The sequence below is a fragment of the Daldinia vernicosa genome (genome assembly GCF_022497035.1).
Source record: "Daldinia vernicosa strain CBS 139.73 unplaced genomic scaffold F5Y00scaffold_12, whole genome shotgun sequence".
In the NCBI taxonomy this organism is placed as follows: Eukaryota; Fungi; Ascomycota; class Sordariomycetes; order Xylariales; family Hypoxylaceae; genus Daldinia; species Daldinia vernicosa.
Window position 1 is genome coordinate 27365 of NW_025953928.1, and position 10609 is coordinate 37973.

The window sequence follows — 10609 nt, forward strand, 5'->3', positions numbered from 1 at the left end:
CCGGCACATGGCATATACTCCCAAGTCAATGCTACCCAAGTGACCTCTACAGCCGAAGCCCGGACATCCATGCTACCCTATTTGCGTCTTTTGGAGATTAGCTAGAGCTCATCATCTACTATGCAAGCGTCCTGTCATATTGGCTGGTCACCACTCAGTACCTAACACAAAGGTTTTCGCTAGTATGATAACAATAGCAGTGTGCTTATCATGGTATATTTAAGAGTGAGAGATCTCGTATTTGGGGAACATTCGTCTAAGGATCTAAACAACCCTACCTGACTATTCTTGTAGAATAGTTGCATGCCGGCTACTACACTGCCTCCAGTTCTACTCCCTACTATTTATTCCTCAGACCTGCTAGTCAAGTGTAACATAAAGTTGATCCAAGTTTCTATATGGAACATGCCGTACAATGCTGGACGCTATGATATCTCAGTTGCTCTGCCCGTTCAAGTAAGTTGGTTGGCCAATCTAGATTCCCCCTACCGTGTGCCCGAAAGCCCCCGAGGGGTGCCACCCTTACCCGCTGTCTATTTTTATTGGCACTCCTACCAGCCTTGCCGGCTCCATAAGCATCACGGATGCCTCCGACTAGGTCTCATCGAACCGCCCCGTAGGACTACGGCTAGTAAATAAAACCGGCCTGTCCAGACCCAAAGCCATCGTGTTGACAACCGACAGACAACCCATTTCAGCAAATTAAACTTCGATTATTATCACTTACTAACAGCAACATCCAGATGGTTTCTTCAGAGCACCTGTCGTCGGCGTACGTCTCTGACGACACTTACTACAGAGGCGAACATGCATCGTCACAGGGTCAGAACGTCTCGTACGCCTCTTATCCCACCATTACACCTAACAGGGCCTCGGAAAGCATGCTAGGCTACCAAAATCAGTCACTTACTCCTGTCACGGTCCCGAGTATCCCGAATTACGTTGTGGGTGGCCACAATCCAACGGATGTGAATGGAGCATCGTTTACTACACCCACAGGAGACCCCTTTAGCCTCCCATTTTACCAAGCCGTACCATCAGAGTCCAGGTCCGTCGATACCACCGATACTTATCGCCATCCTTATCCGCCAGGGTACGGAGCAGCAACAATGAGCCCGCGCGTTCCATCGGCAGGGGCATCGACTGGTTCCAGCCACAAAAAGAACAAGCATTCGTCACGGCCAAGAAAGTCTAAGCAGCCACAGGTACTCTCGCCTGGAAGCACGTCGTCAGCGTCAAACTCTGGCAGATCCAGACTCCGTAGTGCTTCTCGCACAAGCAAAAACACGCACCACAACCCCCCAGCTACAGTCGAGGAGCAAAAAAGCCGTGACACGCATAACCAAGTGGAAAAGCAGTACCGGAACAGACTTAATGCTCACTTTGAAAGCCTACTAGACGCTCTACCGGAAACCATGCAAGCTGGCGAGGGTGATGACGAGGGGGAATCGTTGGACTTGACTGACCGGAGAGTCAGCAAAGCAGAAGTATTAGATATGGCTCGGCGTCACATTCAAGCCTTGGAGCGCGAATGCGCTGCCTTGGAAGGGGAAAGAGACGAACTCCGAAATAACATGGAGAGGTTGCGCTGGCTGTTTGGACGGTGCGAAGGGACCGACGGGTTCAACGAGCAACTGAACTTCCCAGGCGCGGGAGGCTTACATTGAGAATTACGTCCAGAATAGGGGGTGGGAGGGCCGCGCTGGGATCAGATCATGCATTTTCACACTGGGCAATTTTTCATACTTGTACTACTAGATCGGCTTACGGAGTTAGGGGCTGGGAGGTGACGTTGACAGCCAGGAACTTCAACTAGGTACATGATTTAGTTGTTAAGCACACCGACTAAAGATTCCCTTGGATATTGGATGGGACTAGACGAGTGATGAGGGCGAGAACCTATATTATACCTACCTACACTCAGTTTGGCTGGGCAGATGCTTACCGGCTAAGTACCTAACCTAACCTAACACATAATAATTTAAACATAGAAGTCCCATGCCGTATACAATCTCTCTCTTTTTTTTTCTTTTTTCGAAAGCTGCGTGATATTCGAGTTTAATAATGAGAATAGGGGAAAATCCCCTTTTCTTGGACGAGCATTACCCAGCGACTTATACATACCGCAGTATCACTTATACCATCACTTATACGTATCGTACAGACAATGGCTTCGACGACGGTGAGTGGACGGATGATGGTATTAGCCCCACTCATCCACTCATCGAGCTACTTTAAGTCCAGCCCATTAAGAACTTAAAAAGAAATCTCGCGCAACATGGGAATTTGGAAAGTTCGTGCCAAGTTCGTGCAAGTATCGTCAATCTGTACGTTCAAGTCCCTGACTTAATTAGGAAGGTCAGTTAATCCGTAGGACTCTACATAGTTGCATCATGGCCAATAGACGAATTCTTGTTATCGCGGGGAGCGATTCGAGCGGTGGTGCGTAAGTTCAATGTTCATGAGCCTATCATTCGACCCTCACGCAATCAACTGACAGGATCGTCGATGTGAATCAACAGTGGCCTCGAGGCAGACCAGAAAGTCATCGCAGCTCATGGCTGCTATGCTATGACTGCTACGACAGCGTTGACGGCTCAGAATACTACTGGTGTCAATGACATACACCACATACCCCCTGAGTTCGTAAGGAAGCAGATCGATGCCGTCTTTACGGATATTAAACCCGGGGTCGTAAAGACTGGTGAGCAATCAGATCATCCAGTTCGTTGCACTGAAGCTTATCTAGATTCCGTTAAGGGATGCTAGCATCTGCACGTACTATTGATATGGTAGCACGGGCGTTGAAGGATTACGATGTTGAGACGTTGGTATTGGATCCTGTAAGTTCATTCGCTTGATAGTCTTTCCGAGAAAGATCATGATGGCTTAAATCTAAATAGGTTATGGTCGCCACCACTGGTGCCAAGCTCCTACCCCTAGAAGCCGTGAATGAGTTAAGAACTCTGCTGCTCCCACAGACGTTCATCCTTACTCCAAATATTCCCGAGGCACAACTCCTACTCTCCGAGAGCGGAAAGGGAACCGTCGATATCCAACATATAGACGACTTGGAGGTAATCGCCCGAAAAGTACAGGAATTAGGACCAAACTGGGTTCTTGTCAAAGGCGGCCATGTGCCTTTTAAGAAAGACGGTTCGATAGCTACGACCCCTGAGGAAAGGGAGTTAGTCGTAGACCTTTTATTTGGAGAGGGACAAGCCACGAAAATCGAGAGTCCATATATAGACTCGACCAACACACATGGAACGGGATGCTCACTCGCCTCTGCTATCGCCTCCAACCTTTCCAAAGGACTGAAACCTGTACAAGCTGTTAAGGCCGCCTGTCGGTATGTCGAAGCAGGAATCAAGACCGCACCCGGATACGGAAAGGGGAATGGACCACTTAATCATTTCCATTCAGTTCTGACTCTTCCATTCTCTCGGTTAGTTTGCCCCTGACTTCACGTTGGCTTAACTTGAACCTATCCTGCTATTAGCGTCCTACTAATGGCAACAAGGGGACACTTCCTAGAATACCTTTTGGAGCGACCTGACGTATCGCCAGTGTGGCATCAATTTATTAACCATCCATTCGTCCTCGGACTCGGGGATGGACAATTGCCTCTCGAGTCGTTCAAAGGCTATCTGATACAAGACTACCTATACCTAGTTCACTTCGCGAGGGCAAATGCTTTGGCTTCATACAAGTCCAAGAATATGGAGGATATCGCAGCGGTAGGTGGTTATCAAACAGCAAGCAAGTTGATCCTAATATTATAATTAGGGCGCTAAAATCGTGTCGCATATCCACACTGAGATGAAACTTCATCTTGACTATTGTAAAGAATTCGGCATATCCAAAGAGGAGATAGAGGCGACAGAGGAGCACCAAGGTACAAAGCCCCAACCTTGCTCACTGTCTCATATCGACACTCCATTGCTAACCGATTCCTCAGCATGTACCGCATACACGAGATACGTCCTTGATATCGGGCAGTCGGAAGATTGGATTGGCCTTCAAGTTGCACTCGCCCCTTGCCTCCTTGGTTATGGAGCCATTGCAAAACAGCTTCACGGCGACCCAAGAACAAAGACGGAGGGCAATACGTACTGGAAATGGATTGTGAATTATGTCGAAGAGGACTACGTGAAGGCAGTAGAGACCGGGTGTGGTGAGAAGGCCCCTTAACTACTAGTTGGAACTGGTCGGAAAATACTGATTTAAATGTCGGCCACAGCTCTCATGGAAAAGAACGCAATGTTACAGTCTCCATCAAGGATAGAAGAGCTGGCCAAGATCTTCATCCATGCTACGAGGGTAAGACACTTGAGATGGAAGGTATCCCGTAACACTAACTTTGGAATAGATGGAAATTGGCTTTTGGGACATGTTCCCATCAGCCTAAATCGTCTCGAATCTCGCGGGATCGAATCGGTATAGAATGGAACGGACATCTAGTGTAGAGAGGATATATGGACTGGTACTGAGGCAAAAGCCCCTTAAATCATCTTAGTAGTCGTTTGCATTTTGGTCTATCTTCACCTACCTATGAATGTATGAAAGGTGATCCTCCCACGCCGGCTTACTTACTTGGCATACATAACTTCATCAATTGAGCCTTAAGGTATTTAGCTGGGTATACCTAATTAGGTACGTATGGTTGATCTGACGCATTATCATGTAGCACTTGATTTGATACCTCTGATAACTAGATGATATAGGTGATTTACAGAAAAGAAAAAAACAAAACAAGAACAGGTTATGTAACTAGAGGCGAAGACAAATTGAAGAATTCACGTGCTAGTGGCAAAAGCTGATCGCACCTGTCAACAGCTGCACGTTGCACAGTTTCTCCTATGTACTTTCTTAACGTACCTCCACTTCCGACGTGTACAATATGTACGTACCCCGGTCCTTCTACCTTAAAAACACTAGTGCTGTAGTGATAGCAAGAACGCGAGGCGAAAAAAAAAGGGAAAGTCGTGCACGAACCACATCCCTGCATACCTGTTAGGCCTAGACTGCTGTTTCCCTCGAGACTAGGGAAAAAAAAATTAATCAACTACTTGACTCAGGGTTCTTCTTGACTTCAAAAACTCATCACCACACCCTACACCTTTCCTTCTATTACTCCGAGTTCATAACTTTTCATCTCATAATTTCCCCCATTTTCCGCTCCTTTTCTTGCAGATTGCACGCTGCACTTGAGAACGCGTTTGTTACAATTAAATCAGCTCAGACGAATTAAACGCGATATTGTCCTACTCGTTTGCGCTAAACATTCTCACTTCGCATACATCTAACTTGACCATCGCAGACTCAAAAATACATCATGTCTTACGGCGGCTACAACTCCCGTAATGGAGGAGGCGGAGGAGGCTACTCTAATGGCCACGACAAGTATGGAGGCGGCCACGGTGGTGGTCGTCAGGACCACGGTCATGGGTAAGAATTTTATTTGAACACTTCGCTACTGTCTCACCGCATTTTAACCTCCCTTGATTATCGATACTAACATATCTACTCTTCTAGCAATGGCTATGGCGGTAACAGTGGTGGTTACGGAGGTGGTGGCGGCGGCGGCGGCTATGGTGGAAGCGGAGGCGGTGACAGAATGTCTAACCTCGGAGCTGGTCTACACAAGCAAACCTGGGGTATGTTCTTTTCAGATTCCCAAGTTATTTACCTATATCATGGCTAACCTTATTCTCGATAGATCTCAGCGCTCTTCCCAAATTCGAGAAGTCCTTCTACAAGGAGGACGAAGCTGTCGCACGACGACCGGCCAGTGAAGTTGAGCGATTCCGAAAAGATCATCAAATAGCTGTCACTGGCCACGATGTTCCCAAACCTGTCGAGACATTCGATGAGGCTGGATTCCCTCGATATGTGATGGACGAAGTCAAGGCACAAGGCTTCCCCGCTCCTACTGCCATCCAATCTCAAGGATGGCCCATGGCTCTTTCTGGTCGCGACGTCGTCGGTATTGCCGAGACGGGTTCCGGTAAGACGCTTACGTACTGTCTTCCGGCAATTGTCCACATCAATGCCCAGCCTCTCTTGGCTCCCGGCGATGGCCCTATCGTGCTTGTTCTTGCACCTACTCGAGAACTAGCAGTACAGATCCAGCAGGAGATTACTAAATTCGGCAAGTCTTCGCGCATTCGCAACACCTGTGTCTATGGAGGTGTTCCTCGTGGTCCTCAGATCCGCGACCTTACCAAGGGCGTCGAGGTTTGCATTGCCACTCCCGGTCGTCTGATTGACATGCTCGAGGGTGGTAAGACCAACTTACGCCGAGTGACTTACCTAGTCCTCGACGAGGCTGATCGTATGCTGGACATGGGTTTCGAGCCCCAGATTCGCAAAATTATCAGTCAAATTCGACCTGACCGTCAGACTCTCATGTGGTCTGCTACATGGCCCAAGGAAGTTCGTGCTTTAGCTGCCGAATTCCAAACCGACTTCATTCAGGTCAACATTGGTTCCCTGGACTTGTCTGCTAACCATCGTATTACGCAAATCGTCGAGGTTGTGTCCGAGGGTGAGAAGCGTGATCGTATGATCAAGCACCTTGAGAAGATCATGGACAACAAGGAGAACAAGTGTCTTCTATTCGTAGGTACGAAGCGAGTCGCTGACGAGATTACGCGATTCCTCCGCCAAGATGGCTGGCCGGCCCTTTGTAAGTTTATGCAAATTCCGACTTTTGATGCGGCTTGGAACTAATCCATTGGTAGCTATTCACGGCGACAAACAGCAGAACGAACGTGACTGGGTCCTTGACCAGTTCAAGACCGGAAAGAGTCCTATTATGGTAGCCACCGACGTTGCTTCTCGTGGTATTGGTATGATTGCAAATTCCCCCTCCCCTCCCCCCTCCCCCCGTATCAACTTCCAGCAGAGTTATATCCGCTGTGCTTTACTCTATGTCTAGGGGCTCTCTCGATTGCGCGCATTTGCCTGATCTCCCAGCGTGTCTTGTGGTTCTCATCTATTCAGGAATATTGGGGTCCCGTGGTATAGCGGATGCACTATACCCATGTTCCGCTGTCGTACCTTATTGTCCCCGTGGTACGACTGCGGAGTTGGCATTTCTTGATTCTGTCAAGCTATCTCCAGACTCCCAGATCCTAGGACCCAGACCAGATTATTGGAATTCCTCCAAATTGGCATGTTGATGCAACAGACAGCCCCAATTCTCCAAGGAGAAAGCACGGAAAATATACTTAGGCACAGCACGTCCGTCGCTGGGACTTGTTACAGAAACATTGGCTTTCGGTTTGGCTAACATTAGATTGTAATTAAGATGTTCGTAACATCACTCATGTGATCAACTATGACTACCCGAACAACTCGGAGGATTACATCCACCGTATTGGCCGAACTGGCCGTGCTGGCGCCAAAGGCACTGCCATTACTCTCTTTACTGCTGACAGTAAGTCTCATGATGAATATTTCTATGACTATGGCTATGGCTAACAACTTCCCAGATTCTAAGCAGGCTCGTGATCTAGTCTCAGTTCTTCAAGAAGCTAAGCAGCAAATTGATCCTAGACTTCATGAGATGGCCCGCTATAGCGGCGGCGGTGGCGGGGGCCGCTACGGCGGACGAGGCTACGGTCGTGGTGGTGGTCACCGAGGTATGTTATATCGATTTCTAGGTTTCCGGAAACATAATACTAACATTTATTCTCAATAGGCGGTGCTGGTGGAGGCGGTGCTAACTCTTTGCCCATCAACAACCGACGATGGTGATAACCTCCTTTAGGGATCTTTAGAACGTCGTAAGGTATCTGCCGGGTTGCATTTCCTTTTCTTTTATTGCACATATGCACAAATGGCGTTGTGTTTAGAGGTACGGATGTCTAGAAGTCGTTTTACGTCGACACTTTGCGAAGGTATCTGTGCATGTCCATCCAAGCTTGCACAACTCGCACTACCTAATTTGGTCACCCAACAAGGTGCAGGCGTTACAGAAACATGAGGAAATGCGGAAAATGCAGAATTCTGCTTTGGTTCTACGAGAAGCAACTCTGGAGTCGAGACCGTACAACTTGCCAACTTTTGACTTCCAAGTCGAGAGAGAGAGAGAGGTATGTCGCTTGCTGACTTGTGCAGATTGGACTTGCTTCAAGACCTACTACAAGGTCATATGTATATGTAGACTATCATCTGTCTTGTTCTCACTAGGAGACAAGGCAAATGAATACGTAGCATGAATTCAAGGTCTAATGCCTTAACAAGAGTGTTCTATACTGAGGCAGTAGTGTAAATGTTGCCAAGAATCAACGTTGACCGTGCCGGGTTTCTCGGGAACGGGATGGCCTTGGCTCGTGTTCACGACACCCACATCCTATTCTTAGACAAGTGCGTCATTTGAGCAGTGTGTTCAGTAGCATTGCCGGCTAGTTTTTCGTAGCGAGAACCAGATGAGGTCGTTTTGCGTGCTTATAAGTGGCGGCCCAATATAACCGGAAATGACCTCTTTTTATCCGCAAACACAAGGGTGACTACACCTTACCCGGCAAACGCAAGGACAGGTTCCGTCTCGGTTTAGGCCTCTGCAAGTTCCCGCTTGGCAATAGTACTATAAGATGATGACCTCTTTACTTCCGCGTCGCTACGGCGTGTATGTCGTTTGTCTGCGTAGGACATTAGTGCTGTACCCGTCTTCTCAGCGACATTTTTCGTCTAATTAGATATATATATAACCATATATAAACATTACGAGACTATTAGCGACGATGAAAGCCACCGCAGCATTCGCGCTCCTCGTGGCTGGAGCCCAGGCCGCTCCGCATTGTACGTAAAATCGCTCGTTACCTGATCTAATGCCTAGTTCTTTCGTCTTTCTACCGTAGTTAGAGAATGAAGAGAGTACCTATTCTTTACATGCGAAGACCGAGTCTGACTAGCCTTTTCAGACACGTTCCCGAAGCTCGCGGGCACCTCGGACTGGTCCTCAGTTAGGCAGACGGCAAACTTTCAGTCGAACGGACCCGTGACCGACGTCAACTCGGATGCTATCCGTTGCTACCAGCGGGCTCCCGGCGGCGCCCCGGATACCACGCAGGTCAAGGCCGGTGGCCAGATCACTTGGGTTGCTAACCCGAATATCTACCACCCTGGAGGGTACGTAAATGATCGATGGCTGCCGAGACGCGGATTCGCGGCTCTGGCTTGCTTGGGTTGGGATTGAATGCTAATGTGTCGATTTGTAGTACGTTATTATATATATATATATATATATATATATACCTATATTACGCGGATGGGTGAAGCCTTAAAGTTTAAGACTGCTTTCTAGATGGGCGAGTTGGGACGGGATGGGATGAGACGAGACGAGATGGGATGAGATAAATTACTAATTCGGTATTGCTTTCTAGCCCTTTCGGCATACATGGCCAAGGTCCCGTCCGGCAAGACCGCCGCCGACTTCGACGGCAGCGGAAACGTGTGGTTCAAGGTGTACCAGGACATGCCCACGACGTCGGGCGGACAATACACCTGGCCGTCAAACGGTACGCCTCTCCTCCCCTTCCTCTTCCCGTTCCCCTTCCTCTTCCCGTTCCCCTTTATTACCCCTCCTGCTCCCCCCCCCCCTCTCATCCCATCCGCCTTTCTAAACCCCCCAACCAGGCAAATCCGAACTCAGCTTCACCATCCCGCAGTGCCTAGCGGAGGGCGACTACCTGTTCCGCATCGAGCACGTGGCCCTGCACTCGGCGTCCGCAGCGGGCGGCGCCCAGTTCTACATCTCGTGCGCGCAGGTCCACGTCGCCGGCGGCTCGGGCTCCGCGCAGCCTGCGGGCTTGGTTTCGTTCCCCGGCGCGTACAAGGCGACTGACCCGGGCATCATGATTAACATTTATAATAACGGCGGTAAGGAGTACCAGCCCGCGGGGCCTAAGGTGTTTACTTGTTAGATGGAGTAAAAGGGGGGGAGGGGGATAAGGGGATAGGGGATAGGGAGGGGGCTGAGTAAGTAAGTGCCCGGAATTGGATATGTTACGTGTATATCGACTTGGGATCTACCGTTACTTGGTTAGCGTAAATACATAATCGCGTATCGAAGCTTTGCCCTACTTAGTATCTGTCTTGGTATCTGTGATTCTTCATAGGATAGTAGTGGCTATGACTTGCTTTGTTGAACTATTCGGTGTATAGAGGTATTACATTTCATATAGGTATTATATTACTAGCCTGCTTATATTAACGAGTCTATGAGGCTCTACTCTTGTATTTCCCGTACAGTAGCTTTTAATATGAAGTATACATTCATTACCGGAGCGTCTGGATAGTCTTGCCAGTATCTGCCGCGTTTCCTTGAGAGCTAGCTACATGTCAGGGCTATATGTCAAGCCTGTCCCACGGTAGGTATGTGCGGGTGGTTTGGGCTTTTGGGCACAAATACTGCTATAGAGTCATGGTGCCTCGTCAGCTCTAGTCGTCTTCGTCTTCGAGGTTTTATTTTTATTTCGGCAGATGGGAAGACCCTTAGGCATATGACTGCTTGTTCGACATGAGTTAAACGCTTGGATTTACCAGCTTACTGGAACTCATACGAGCTATCTTTACTTGAGCGTTACCTACTACTTAG

General features: G+C 48.5%; 3 protein-coding genes across 3 annotated transcripts; all 3 read left to right on the forward strand.

Moving 5' to 3' along the window:
* Positions 1–405: 405 nt before the first annotated feature.
* On the forward strand, positions 406–1667 carry F5Y00DRAFT_259905 (uncharacterized protein; the record flags this gene model as incomplete). Its single annotated transcript, XM_048010958.1, has 2 exons — positions 406–456; positions 744–1667. The coding sequence occupies 2 exons, from the start codon at positions 406–408 to the stop codon at positions 1665–1667; spliced, it is 975 nt and encodes a 324-aa protein (XP_047866816.1).
* A 726-nt stretch (positions 1668–2393) lies between these two features.
* On the forward strand, positions 2394–7764 carry F5Y00DRAFT_251898 (Phosphomethylpyrimidine kinase-domain-containing protein; the record flags this gene model as incomplete). The annotated part of the gene is made up of 15 exons (XM_048009872.1): positions 2394–2446; positions 2523–2704; positions 2761–2843; positions 2904–3448; positions 3524–3740; positions 3790–3898; positions 3962–4177; positions 4244–4344; positions 4765–4769; positions 5539–5660; positions 5723–6691; positions 6747–6854; positions 7316–7444; positions 7500–7649; positions 7709–7764. 15 exons carry the CDS (start codon positions 2394–2396, stop codon positions 7762–7764), a joined length of 3045 nt encoding a protein of 1014 aa, XP_047866817.1.
* Positions 7765–8753: 989 nt separating this feature from the next.
* Positions 8754–9935, forward strand: F5Y00DRAFT_251900 (glycoside hydrolase family 61 protein; the record flags this gene model as incomplete). The annotated part of the gene is made up of 4 exons (XM_048009874.1): positions 8754–8811; positions 8925–9145; positions 9419–9530; positions 9649–9935. 4 exons carry the CDS (start codon positions 8754–8756, stop codon positions 9933–9935), a joined length of 678 nt encoding a protein of 225 aa, XP_047866818.1.
* Between the last annotated feature and the right edge of the window lie 674 nt (positions 9936–10609).